The 14,346-nt window shown below is 41.3% G+C and overlaps 1 protein-coding gene across 2 annotated transcripts in view; it reads left to right on the forward strand.

Annotated features, from left to right (window-relative positions):
• Positions 1–11,141, forward strand: part of PIWIL2 (piwi like RNA-mediated gene silencing 2) — a 212,520-nt gene extending 201,379 nt beyond the window's left edge. For both annotated transcript variants that reach the window (XM_075858869.1, XM_075858868.1), the window contains 4 exons: positions 102–207; positions 9,290–9,543; positions 9,646–9,753; positions 10,762–11,141. In XM_075858869.1, the coding sequence (XP_075714984.1) occupies positions 102–207; positions 9,290–9,543; positions 9,646–9,753; positions 10,762–10,918 (625 nt within the window). In that variant the 3' untranslated portion in view covers positions 10,919–11,141. The remainder of the gene's footprint in view (positions 1–101; positions 208–9,289; positions 9,544–9,645; positions 9,754–10,761) is intronic.
• Positions 11,142–14,346: the final 3,205 nt, after the last annotated feature.

The raw sequence follows: 14,346 nt of genomic DNA on the forward strand, positions 1-14,346 counted from the left end.
ACATCTGTGCGCAACTTACTCATAAAGAAATAGGAAGAGCTGAATAGAAGTTTAGCAACATGAAAGAAAGAATAACATAACTACTTGTGATTTCCTTGCAGTTGCTTGACCCGTTGGTACTCCCGCGTAGTTTTCCAGCTTCCTCATCAGGAAATCATGGATGGTTTAAAGCTGTGTCTAGTGGGTGCACTGCAGAAATTTCATGAGGTTAGAAATGAATGTTTGTATGTATGTTTTAGTCTAAAAATATATTTAATCACTTGCCACATGTTTCCAATATAAATCCTAGGGGCTAAAGAACTTGTGCCCTCCCATCTGTATGATCCACCAGACCAACATCCTCCTACCAGTAGCACCCGTTGCTACATAACAATATAACGTTTTTAAGTCCATACCTAGCAAATTAATGGGAGGCATCATTTTTTTAATCCACGTTGAGTTATATTTCAGCTGTTCCAAAGAGGAGACGTTCTTGATGGAGGTGGATGATAAAACTTCCTGATTTAGCCAACGTGGCTACAGTTAAAAAGCCATTAAAATGGGTCCTAAAAGGGCAGACAGACAGGACAGGAGTGATCTCCTATTGGAGGATACTTCTTTAACTCGATCACATGACAACTAACATGCAAATGAAAATTCAGATCATCGATAACGGATGATAGCCACGTATGGCAGCCATTGTGATAAAAATAAGCGAATACTAAATTGGTTTTATCTCGCTTCATGTAACGAAATAAGATATATTATAAGGGATGACCCAAGCATAGTAGCAAAGAGGGCCCCTAATTTGAGGGATATACTTGTGAGAAGATAATTTTGGTGAATCAAATCCAACTTGACTAAGTAACTGCCCTGTGGGAATTGCAATGTATAATTAGCATATGAAAAATAATACTACTTCTGATTCATTGGATCTAAAAACATTTACAGTGAGGCCCTTCCTAAACTTTAAGCCTGCAATGGTGGTATACATCATCTAATGTCCATGTAAGAAATATTAAGTTGGGAAAATGAAGCGGTAAGCAGGTGTATTTTAGCCGTTAACGGTCTTAGATATACATTCTTATTGTGAAATAAATTATATACTAATGTTGAATATTAGGATATTATATTGTGATGTGTAATGCTGCCCAGTAGGTTGCTTATACCATGTGAACTATATATTTGTTTGTAAAGAAAAAAATAATGTCAGTGCACAACAGATACTTTGGGGACTTTTTCCACATTTCTGTATGTAAAACTTTTAACATAGAAATATGTTGTAGATGTTCTTGAATATCAGGTCAATATGTATTTTACATATTTCTTCAATGAAAACTATTGAAACATAGAAAGGTATTGTAATAAATAAGTTTCATTTTATCATAATACTTTTCTAGCCTGAGTTCAACAGCCTTTGAATGTCTATTTCAAGTGGTTCTTTTGGGTTTTTATTACTACTTCTTGAATAATGTGTGTACTAGTCCTTTTCAATGAATTAGAATATCATCAAAAACTAAATTTATTTCAGTAATTCTATTCAAAAAGTTAAACTCATATATTACATAGATTCATTACACACAGAGTGATCTATTTCCAGTATTTTTTTCTTTTAATGTTGAAGATTATGAAAACCCCAAATTTAGTGTCTCTGAAAATTAAAATATTGGGTATAAGTTGAAGATTGTAGACTAATGGTGTCACACTCTAATCAGCTAATCAACACAAAACACCTGCAAAGGTTTCCTAATTCTTTAACCCCTTCCCGACATTTGCCGTACATGTACGTCATGGAAAGCATTGACTTCCCGCATCTTGCCGTACATGTACGCCGAATGTTTGGGACCGGCTCAGAAGCTGAGCCGGTGCCATCATCACCGGATCTCAGCTGTATCTTACAGCTGACATCCGGCTGTAACGGCGGGGACCGAAATTAGCTTCGATCCCCGCCATTAACCCCTTAAGTGCAGCGCTCAAACGCGATCGCTGCACTTAAGGTGTTTGCAGCTCATCGGAACCCCAGTAATGAAATTGCCGGAGTTCCGGTGGCTGCAATGGCAACCGGAGGCCTAATACTGGCCTCCCGGTCTGCCTAGCACCGAAGCCGGTCAAGATCCGCCCGGCGGCGGAGCCTGATCGGCTTCCGTAGCTGCCGGCAAGATGGCGCCGGGTCAGGAGCTGATCCGGCGTCATCAGCGGTGGAAGTCAGCTGTACTGTACAGCTGACATCCACCTGTAACGGCAGGAACCGGAGCTAGCTCCGATCCCTGCCATTAACCCCTTCGATGCAGCAATCGAAAGCGATTGCTGCATCGTAGCGGTTACTAGCAGATCGCCAGCCCTGACAGGCAATCAGGACTGGCGACTGCTGTTATGGCAACAGGAGACACAATGGTCTCCTGCTCTGCCATTACGGAAGCCGATTTAGGCCCCGCCGGGAGGCGAAGCCTAATCGGCTTGCTGTCAGTGAATGACTGACAGATCTAATACATTGCACTACATAGGTAGTGCAATGTATTAGAAAAAAAAAAATCTGACCGTTGGACCTTCAAGTCCCCTAGTGGGACTTGAGAAAAAGTGTAAAAAAAGTATAAAAAAGTGCAAATAATGAAAGTTTGAAAACAATAAAAGTTTCAAGTAATCAAATAAAACACAATCCCCCTTTTACTCTTATCAAGTCCTTTATTATTGAAAAATAATAATAAACCATATGTATTTGGTATCGCCACGACCGTAACGACCGGAGGTATCAAAATATTATATTATTTATTGCACGCGGTGAACAGCGTAAAAAAAAACGTTACCAGAGTTTCTGTTTTTTAGTCACTTTGCCCTACAAATGTTAGAATAAAAAGTGATCAAAAAGTCGCACGTATCCAAAAATGGTACCTATAAAAACTATAGCTCGTCCCGCAAAAAACAAGCCCTCATACACCTCCGTCGACAAAAAAATTAAAACGTTATGGTTCTCACAACTTGGCGACAGAAAAAATACATTATTTTTACAAAAGTAATTTTATTGTGCAAAAAGTTGTAAAACATAAAAAAGTGCTATAAATTAGGCATCGCCGGAATCGTACTGACCCGCAGAATAAAGTTAACATGTAGTTTATAATGCGTGGTGAACGCTGTATAAAAAAAACCAAAAAAAGCTGTGCCAGAATTGCGTTTTTTTGTTTACCTGGCATCCCAAAAAATAGGATAAAAGGTGATCAAAAAGTTGCATGTACCCCAAAATGGTACCAATAATAACTACAGCTCGTCCCGCAACAAACCAGCCCTCATACCGCTACGTCTATGAAAAATAAAATTAGTTATGGCTCCAATAAGTCAGGAAATAAAAAAATATGCAGTTGTGCCCGAGGGGAACATTTCTTCTGTTTGAAGAGGCGATTTATTAAGGACCTAAAATTATTGAACCAGGAAAGGGAGGGCCCAAACATATCCGCTGGAAGCGACGGTGCCCGTATTATACCAGGACAACACTTCCTAGCAAAATTCCCCAAACTACAAAGGCACGGAGTGTGGACCAAAAGGGGGATAATAAAGGACGCCATATATCAGTGCGACACCGGCCTGTGCAGAAAGGATTGTGTCACAGCGTAACACACATCTATGGATTATTTTCTTGTTTTTTTTTACCCCATTATTATACCACCTGACTATGCCCCTTATATACTCCGCCCGGCTTACATATGCCCTACATTATAAACGGAAACACCAGTAAGACTCCAAACAAAACTACTACCAAGCAAAATCCACGCTCCAAATGCCAAATGGCATTTCCTCCCATCTGAACCCTACAGTGTGCCCAAACAGCAGTTTCCTTCCACATATATGGCACCGTCATACCCGGGAGAACCCTTTTAGCAATTTTTGGGGTGTGTGTCTCCAGTGGCATAAGCTGGGCACGACATATTTGCCACTGAATGGCATATCTAGGGAAAAATATAAATTTTTAATTTGCACCATCCACAGCGCATTCATTTATGGAAAATACCTGTGAGGTGAAAATGCTCACTACACCCCTTAATAAATGCCTTGAGGGGTGCAGTTTCCATAATGGGGTCACTTCTCAGGGGTTTATTTTTATTATTTCACATCTGAGCCTCTGCAGTTGTGAACCAATACTTTGTAAATCGCCAAATTAGGCCTCAATTTTACATGGTACGCTTTCACTCCTGAGCCTGGTCGACTGTCCAGGCAAGAGATTAGGGCCACATGTAGGGTGTTTCTAAAACCAGGAAACCCAGCATAATAATTAGAGAGCTGTCTTGTTATGGTGGCACAAGCCGGGCACCACATATTGTCCACATATCTGTGGAAAAAATCAAATTTTCACTCTGCAAAATCGAGTTCACACTAATTTCTACAAAACACCTGCAGGGTTAAAATGCTCACTACACCCCTAGGTAAATGCATTGAGGGGTGTAGTTTCCAAAATTGGGTCACTTCTGGGGGGTTTCCACTGTTTTGGGCCCACAGGCGCCCAAAAACCAATCCAGCAACATCTGCACTCCAAATGGCGGTCCTTCCCTTCTGAGCCCTGCCGTGTGCCCAAACAGCAGTTTATGACCACATATGGGGTATTGCCGTACTCGGTAGAAATTGCTTTACAAATGTTGGGTTCTTTTTTTTCCTTTATTTGTTGCGAAAATGAAAAAATTTGCGCTAAAGCTACGTCTTATTGAAGAAAAAGGATTGTTTTTATTTTCACTGCCCAATTCTAATCAATTCTATGAAACATCTGTGGGGTCAAAATGCTCACTACGCCCCTAGATGAATTCCTCAAGAGGTGTAGTTTCCTAAATGGTGTCACTTTCTGGGCGTTTTCATTGTTTTTTCCCCTCAGGGGCTTTGCAAATGTGACATGGCCTCCGCAAACCATTCCTGCTCAATGTGATCTCCAAAAGCCAAATAGCGCTCTTTCCCTTCTAAGCCAAGCCGTGTCTCCAAACAGCCGTTTATTACCACATGTGGGGCATTGTTTTACTCGGGAGAAATTGCTTTACAAATTTTGTGATGCTTTTTCTCCTTCAGTCCTTGTGGAAATGAGAAAAAATTAGCTAAACCTACATTTTCTTTGAAAAAATTTAGATTGTCATTTTCAGGGCCTATTTCCAATAATTTATGCAAAAAACCTGTTGGGTCAAAACGCTCACTATACCCCTAGATAATTTCCTCAATTGGTGTAGTTTCCAAAATGGGGTCACTTGTGGGGGGTTTCCACTGTTTTGTCCCCTCAGGGGCTTTGTAAATGTGACATGGCCTCCGCAAACCATTCCTGCTAAACTTGAGCTCCAAAAGCCAAATAGCGCTCTTTCCCTTCTCAGCCCTGCCGTGTCTCCAAACAACCGTTTATTACCACATGTGGGGTATTGTTTTACTCGGGAGAAATTGCTTTACAAATTTTCTCCTTTAGTCCTTGTGGAAATGAGAAAAAAAATCGCTAAACCTACATTTTCTTTGAAGAAATGTTGATTTTAATTTTCACGGCCTACTTCCAATAATTTCTGTAAAAAAACTGTGCGGTCAAAATGCTCACTACACCCCTAGATAATTTCCGTGAGGTGTGTAGTTTCCCAGATGGGGTCACTTTTGGGGGATTTTGACTGTTTTGGCACTACAAGAGCCCTTCAAACCTGACATGGTGCCTAAAATTTATTCTAACAAAAATAAGGCCCCAAAATCCACTAGGTGTTCCTTTGCTTCTGAGGCCGGTGCTTCAGTCCAGTAGCACGCTACGGCCACATGTGGGATATTTCCTAAAACTGCAGAAACTGGGCAACAAATATTGAGTTGCATTTCTCTGGTAAAACCTTCTGTGTTATAAAAAAAATTGTACTAAAAATTTATTTCTGCAAAAAAATATGAAATTTGTACATTTCACCTCTACTTTGCTTTAATTCCTGTGACATGTGTAAAGGGTTAAGACATTTTCTAAATGCTGTTTTGAATACTTTGAGGGGTGAAGTTTTTAAAATGGGGTTACTTTTTGGGGGTTTCTAATATATAAGGCCCTCAAAACCACTTCACAACTGAACTGGCCCCTGTAAAAATGGCCTTTTGAAATTTTCTTGAAAATGTGAGAAATTGCTGCTAAAGTTCTAAGCCGTGTAACGTCATAGAAAAATAAAAGGATGTTCAAAAAACGATGCCAATCTAAAGTAGACATATGGGGGATGTTCATTAGCAACAATTTTGTGTGGTATAACTGCCTGTCTTACAAACATTTAAATTGGGAAAAATGCTAATTTTTGCAATTTTTCGCTAAATTTTGGTGTTTTTCACAATTAAATACTGAACATATCGAGCAAATTTTGCCAGTAACTTAAAGTCCAATGTGTCATGAGAAAACAATCTCAGAATCGCTTGGATAGGTAAAAGCATTCCGGAGTTATTACCACATAAAGTGACACATGTCAGATTTGAAAAATGAGGCCCGGTCAGGAAGGTCAAAAGTGGCTAAAGAGGGAAGGGGTTAAATGGTCTAACAGTCTGGTTCAGTAGGCTACACAATCATGGGGAAGACTGCTGACTTGACAGCTGTCCAGAAGACAGTCATTGAGACCCTCCACAAGGAGGGTAAGCCACAAAAGGACATTGCTAAAGAAGCTGGCTGTTCACAGAGTGCTGTTTCCAAGCATATTAATGGAAGGTTGAGAGGAAGGAAAAAGTGTGGTAGAAAAAGGTGCACAAGCAACAGGGATAACCGCAGCCTTCAAAGGATTGTCAAAAGGCCATTCATGAATCTGGGGGAGATTCCCAAGGAGTGGACTGTCAGTGATTCAAGAGCCACCACACACAGATGTATCCAGGACATGGGCTACAACTGTCGGATTCCTTGTGTCAAGCCACTCATGACCCAGAGACGTCAGAAGCATCTTACCTGGGCTAAGGCGGAAAAGGACTGGTCTGTTCTGTTGCTCAGTGTCCAAAGTCCTGTTTTCAGATGAAAGTAAATTCTGCATTTCATTTGGAAATCTCGGTCCCAGAGTCTTGAGGAAGAGTGGAGAGGCGTCAATCCAAGTTGCTTGCAGTCCAGTGTGAAGTTTCCACAGTTAGTGATGGTTTGGGGGCCATGTCATCTGCTGGTGTTGGTCCACTGTGTTATATCAAGTCCAGAATCAATGCAGCCATCTAGCAGGAAATTTTCCAGCACTTCATGCTTCCCTCTGCTAACAAGCTTTATGAGAATACCGATTTCATTTTCCAGCAGGACTTGGTACCTGCCCACACTGCCAAAAGTACCAATACCTGGTGTAATAACCACAGTATCTCTGTGCTTGATTGGCCAGCAAACTCGCCTGATCTAAACCTCATAGAGAATCTACCGGGTATTGTCAAGAGGAAGAGGAGACCCCAGACACAACAATGCAGACGAGCTGAAGGCCGCTATCAAAGCAACCTGGGCTTCCATAACACCTCAGCAGTGCCACAGGCTGATCGCCTCCATGCCACACCACATTGATGACACCTCAGCAGTGCCACAGGCTGATCGCCTCTATGCCACGCCGCATTGATAACACCTCAGCAGTGACACAGGCTGATCGCCTCCATGCCACGCCGCATTGATAACACCTCAGCAGTGCCACAGGCTGATCGCCTCCATGCCACGCCACATTGATAACACCTCAGCAGTGCCACAGGCTGATCGCCGCCATGCCACGCCGCATTGATAACACCTCAGCAGTGCCACAGGCTGATCGCCTCCATGCCACGCCGCATTGATAACACCTCAGCAGTGCCACAGGCTGATCGCCTCCATGTCACGCCGCATTGATAACACCTCAGCAGTCCCACAGGCTGACCGCCCCCATGCCACGCCACATTGATGCAGTAATTCATGCAGAGTCGGAGCCCTGACCAAGTATTGAGTGCATGTACTGTACATACTTTTCAGTAGGCCAACATTTCGGTATTCAAGTTTTTTTTTTTAAATTGGGCTTATTTAATATTCTAATTTTCTGAGAGACTACATTTTAGATTTTCATTAACTTTTACCATAATCATCAACATAAAAAAAAAAAAATATGCTGGAAATAGATCACTCTGTGTGTAATTAATTTATATAATATATTAGTTTCACCTTTTGAATTGAATTACTGAAATAAATAAAAAAAATTATGATATTCTAATTCATTAAGAAGGACTAGTATATATCGTTTCTTATATGGATCCTGCACCTATATACTCCCTGAGAGCAGATCTCCAGGATAGTAGTTACCTAGCCAAAGCGATTTGCTTATAAACCGCATGTCTAGTACAATATATATATACACACATTTATGCATCTTTTATCCATGGATGTAAACAGAAAATACATTGCAGGACCCACATTTTAATGTACGGGCACATAAAGTGCCAGTGTCAGTTAGGCTTCGTTCACATCTGCATCAGGGCTCCGTTCATGGGTTCCGCCTGAGCTTTCCGTCAGGGGAACCCACGAATGGAATTCAAACTGAAAACAAATGGAAACCATAGGTGTCCGTTTACATCACCATTTATTTCAATAGTGACATATCCGATGTTTCCGTTTGTCACCGCTGTGTAAAGGTTCTGTCGTTTTGACAGATCGAATAGCGCAGTCGACTACCGTATTGATTCCATCAAAGCAACGGAACCCTTGCACAACGGAGACTAACAAAAACCATTTACATCGGATCCGTCACCATTGAAATAAATGGTGATGCAAACGGAAACCTATGGTTTCCGTTTGGTTCGTGGGTACCCCTGATGGAAAGCTCCGACTGAACCCATGAATGGAGCCCGGACACAGATGTGAACGAAGCCAAAACTGTAAATAAGCAAAAAGCAGCTTAGTGTTTGTATATATTCCTATTAATAATAATAATATTTATTTATACAGTGCCAACCTATTCCGCAGCACTTTAAAATTCAAAGATTGCAAAGATAGATTCAAATTGATGGTTGCACCTTGATATGTAGAATATTTATCCTGTAGGATAAAGAATTGGCAAGGAAGCAGCACTCCAAAAATTCACCACCACATCTCAGTGCAACGTTTCACCCTCACAATGAGGGTATTTGCTTTAAAATGCCCTCAATGTGAGGGTGAAACATTGGACTGAGATGTGGTGGTGAATAAATCCTTTTATATTTTTGGAGTGCTGCTTCCTTGCCAATACTTTGTACTTATTTAGAGGAGAGGTCACTCCTTTTGAAGCTCTGCACCCACCGAGAGGTCTTTTGGCTCCAGTGCTGCTCCAGTTATTTGTTATCCTGTAGGATAGATTGTGATGTGTTATATTATGATAAATACTGCTGAAAGAATTTGCTCTCCATGTAGGTGAACCATGTGCTGCCGGAGAAGATTGTAGTGTACCGAGATGGCGTGTCAGACGGTCAGCTGGATGTAGTGCAGAATTATGAGATCCCTCAGCTACAGACCTGCTTCAGTACATTTGAGAACTATTCTCCCCGCATGGTGGTGATTGTGGTGCAGAAGAGAGTTGGCACCAATATGTACTGTTCTAGATCTGGGGAGTTTGTCACTCCTGCACCTGGGACAGTGTTGGACCATACTGTCACATCTCGTGAGTGGTGAGCCTCTCTTTTATATGTATATCACCTTGGAATGATGTGAACATTATTAGCAAAGTTTATTCTATCATGGCGTCTTATTCCACCTTTCTTATTGTATAGGGTGGATTTCTTCCTGCTCTCTCACCATGTGAGACAGGGCTGTGGCATTCCTACTCATTATGTATGTGTGATGAACACCCCTAACCTTAGCCCTGATCATTTACAGAGGTAAGGCCAAGAGACATTATTTGCTCACTGATCATAAAGTTGTGTCCAGCTTTTGCTGCTTATAAAAAGATTGTCCAGGATTAGATTAAAGAGCTGGCTGATAGACAATGGGGCACTATTTTTTTTTTTGGGGGGGGCATATACTTTTTTCTAATTCCGGACAACCCCTTTATTAAGCAAATCTGTTACTTTGGTAGAGATTTACCAATGAAAGAAACAACCTCAGTGTTTGGTGTGGGCACCTTTTGGGCAGTTTAGATAAATCTCTCCTTGGGAGAAGCTTGGGAACCCTTCTTTTTAAGGCAAAGGCTCCATTGTGACACAAGGTCGTCCAGGACTACCAGGCGTTAGCAGTTTATAGTGGCATTACCATGTCTTGTTTGCAATCTCAAAGCTTCCCTATGAAGGAAAAAGTTGTGGGTGTGAATGAAGTGAATTTTGCCATTGACACTTTCCCCCATCATGGAGGTCACACCCGAGTTGCAGTAATGCAGTGCAATGTGGAGCCGTAGCCTTAGTTGTCACTTATAAGTGGAGAAGGGAAGTGTTGATTTTGATTGACAGGTGGTGGGGTTTTCCATCTAATATCATTGATAGTGTTTACAACGTATAAAAAGTAAATGTAATATTGGTGGACGGCTCCCAGTACCCTCTACCTCTATATTGCATGTTACCACTTGCGCGTCCACACTTGGGCTGGATAACTCCGTATTTTTTCTTCTAGCCTATGCTTTTATATTACCCCTGAGATATCAGCAGTTAGAAGTGTCTTGCCGCCACTCCACCTTCCACCTCTATAGATACTAGCATGCTTGATGCATATTACTTGGGTGATCTGGATCTTAACTGTTACCTAGACATCCTTCATCTGGCAATCTTCTTATGACTGTGAGCAGCTTTTTGTCACGACTTTGCCTATGTTATAAACTTTTTTAACTGTATTTTCTCATATTTTTTATCTGAGACAAATACTTTTCTATTTAATATTTATTTCTGTTTCCTGTCCAGGTTGACTTTCAAGCTGTGCCACATGTACTGGAACTGGCCTGGTACAATCAGAGTGCCAGCCCCCTGCAAATATGCCCACAAATTGGCCTTCCTATCCGGCCAGTTTCTCCACCATGAGCCGTCGATTCAATTGTGCGACAAACTGTTTTTTCTTTAAATTAAGGAGTCAGCGGATCCGCACCATGTTTATTGCTTTAAATTGACCCCCTTTAGGTTTTTATTGCCCTACTCTTAATATCATGCTGAGTCTGAATATTTAGCATTACCATCTTCTATTTTACAATGGTTCATTTGTTTTTTGTTTTTGCTGTTAGAGAACAAGAGATGTCTATGACGTTTATTCTGGACACATTAAAACTTCCAAATATCTACAGATTAAACGCCTGTGATGGTGTGTGGCCGTTACCACTTACAATAGGTTCATATGGGTTGTAGTAAGGAAACAAGGGGAGGAATCCTCCAGCTCACCTGACACAGTAGTGAGTGTCGCTGTCAGCGCCCGGATCCTTCGTGTCGGCACACGATGCAGGAACAGAGGTAACAAGGAAGTTGAATCCAGCGCTTGAGTGAAGATAAAATGGAACGGTTTTCCAAGTTTATTTGTTTTTCGTTAAAAGTCCAGTAAGGTATGATCCTGGTGTGTGGGCAATGGGAGAATATGATCCTTTTAAGCCTACGCGTTTCGGACGATAGCAACGTCCTTAGACAGCCAAGTCTAAGGACGTTGCTATCGTCCGAAACGCGTAGGCTTAAAAGGATCATATTCTCCCATTGCCCACACACCAGGATCATACCTTACTGGACTTTTAACGAAAAACAAATAAACTTGGAAAACCGTTCCATTTTATCTTCACTCAAGCGCTGGATTCAACTTCCTTGTTACCTCTGTTCATATGGGTTGCACAGTGTCAATCATTATGACAGAAAAGAAAGTATAAGTAGCACCTGAGTGAAAGACCTTCAAGTGCATGTCACCTGATGGGCTTGGTCTGACTCTACAGTATAAACAGGTTATGCGAATTTGATGATAGCACTCAGTCCATACCGGTAATAGTGGAAATAAAGGTGTTTAATCCAACATACAATACATTCTGAAAGTCTTCAGACCCTTTTAAAAAATTTTAACATTTTGTTAGGAGGCCTTGTGCTAAAATAAAAAAAAACAAGTTTTCCCCCCATCATTCTGCACTCAATACCCCATAATGACAAAGTGAAAGCAGAAAGTTAGTTTCTTTGCTAATTTACGGTGTGTATTTCCAAATCATGTCCAATCAAATAAATTTACCACAGGTGGACTCCAATCAAGATGTAGAAACATTTCAAAGATGATCTAGAGCACTGTTTCCTAAACTTTCTGAGGCCGGGACCAACTTTTGGCCGAGTCTTTTGTTTGGGATCTCCCCCTACCGTTCTTAGCCCTATTTCGCCAAATCATTCGTAGTTAGATGCCTGTACTTCGCTTCATTCTAAAAATAAGTCCCTGCAACATTGAAAACAACGACAATTGTGCAGGCGGGCGATGAAGCAGGCTCAAGGTTTCCTGCTGCTGTGCGTCGCTGAGGACCGACTATGACTGCTAATGGTGGGTCATGTGACCCGACCCGTCCTTCAGTGGCCATCAGAGGCATAGCTATGGGTTTTGCACGGGGGTGAAACACATCTGAGTGGGCCCCCCACACAGCATAATGACGCAGTGTAATTCCACTATAGCTGCCTCCACACAGCCCGAATAGTGCCTAATAAAAAAAAAAAAATACATAGTCACCTATGCCCGTTCCCACGACGGGTGGAGGAGATCATTCTGCTCCTTCATCCTGTGCAGCGTGTGGCTCAGCACAGAAAGGTGCGATGACGTTTTATATCGTGCCTGTCTTCGGCGAGCCGCTCACGGCATAGAGAATGCTGGATCAAGGAGCCGTCAGCTCCCTGCTCCAGCATTGAATTCAATTGTATCTCTGTCCTGAGGACGCAGATACACTTAAAACCGGGACATTAGGGAGTGGCTTGCGACCCTCTGAGGTCTTCACACGACCCCCCAGGGGGTCACGACCCACAGTTTGGGAAAGACTGATCTAGAGAAATGGGGGGCCAGAGCTAAATTTTAAGTATCATAGCAAAGGGTCTGAATACGTATGTCCATGCAAAATTTACATTTCTAATAAATCTTTTACTTTGTCATTATGGAGTACTGAGCGCAGAATTGATGGGGAAAAACTTGAATTTTTTCATATTTTAGCACAAGGCCCCAACATAACAAAATGGGAAAGCAGTGAAAGGGTCTGAAGACTTTCCGAATGCATTGTAGTCCAACATGTGATGTTTCGGCTGACACTCAGCCTTTTTCAAGCATGTCAACACAGGTGATGAGTGCACATATATATATATATATATATATATATATACATATATATATATATATATATATATATATATATATATATATATATATATATATATATATAGTGATAAGTGACATCATAAACATGCTACCCCACTTAAGGTTCAGAGGTCAATTGAAAACCTAAAAACTCATAAAAAGCACATATATCATGTAATGTACATATAATTGATTACACAAGAAAGTTGGTCACCGCAAACTAAGAAAATTAAAACCTATTGGTTAATGTTTGCAGGTCTCGTATGTAAAGTAACAAAGGGGATAAAGTACCTTTTCAAGATTATGGGGAGCCAAAGCGATATAGTGAGCACTTATCAAAAAGGTAATCCAATCCCATCTGGATCCAGTAAAAAAAATAAAAAAAATAATTATACTCACCTCACCGCTCATCTTCACTCTTCCGACTCATTACTCTAGCGCGCCTCTTACAACATACTGACACCAGTCAGCGTCATAACGTTGTATGCAACACAGCACTGATGACATTGAAGTTCTGCTTCCCATATATGGACATGACGCTGCTCGGGGACAGGACCTTGTATGAGCGGGGAGGGAGCCGGAGGAGAGAAGAAGAGCGCTGAGGTGAGTATGTGTGTTTTTTTGTTTTGTTTTTTTTACTTTATCGTTGATGTAGGGGGAATTGGCGGTGCATGGCCACAGTCATTGCGCCACAATTATGGTGCACGGCCAGGCCGGAGATACGAGACATTTACTTAATAAATGTGCTGCAGTCACTACAACTTTTCTCTTACTATTAATGCTGGCGTATGAAACGCCAGTCTTAATAAATTGCCCCCTAATTATCAGCCAAAACATTACATGTTGTACTATGTTGGATTTAACACCTTGATTTCCACTATTACCTGTATAGACTGAGTGTGGTCATCCGCTTCGCATAACCTAGTGTCTTTACAATTATAAATATTGTGTAGGTCACTGGTCTCCAGCGTGTGGCACTCTAGCGGCTGTAAAACTACAACTCCCAGCATGCTATGAGTTGTAATTTTGCAAACTGTGGAGAGCAACAGGTTGGAGAACACTGGTGTAGGTAAAACCTGAACTAGTCACGTGTTACTATAAATCACCAGGGTGTTTAACTCTAATAGGAATTTATAATCTTTAGTTTAAATAAAGCGTGCAGAGGAGAGGGTAGGTCAGTAATTTACTTATTTTCTCCAATTGTTTGT

This window comes from Rhinoderma darwinii, chromosome 3, assembly GCF_050947455.1.
Source record: "Rhinoderma darwinii isolate aRhiDar2 chromosome 3, aRhiDar2.hap1, whole genome shotgun sequence".
NCBI lineage: Eukaryota > Metazoa > Chordata > Amphibia > Anura > Rhinodermatidae > Rhinoderma > Rhinoderma darwinii.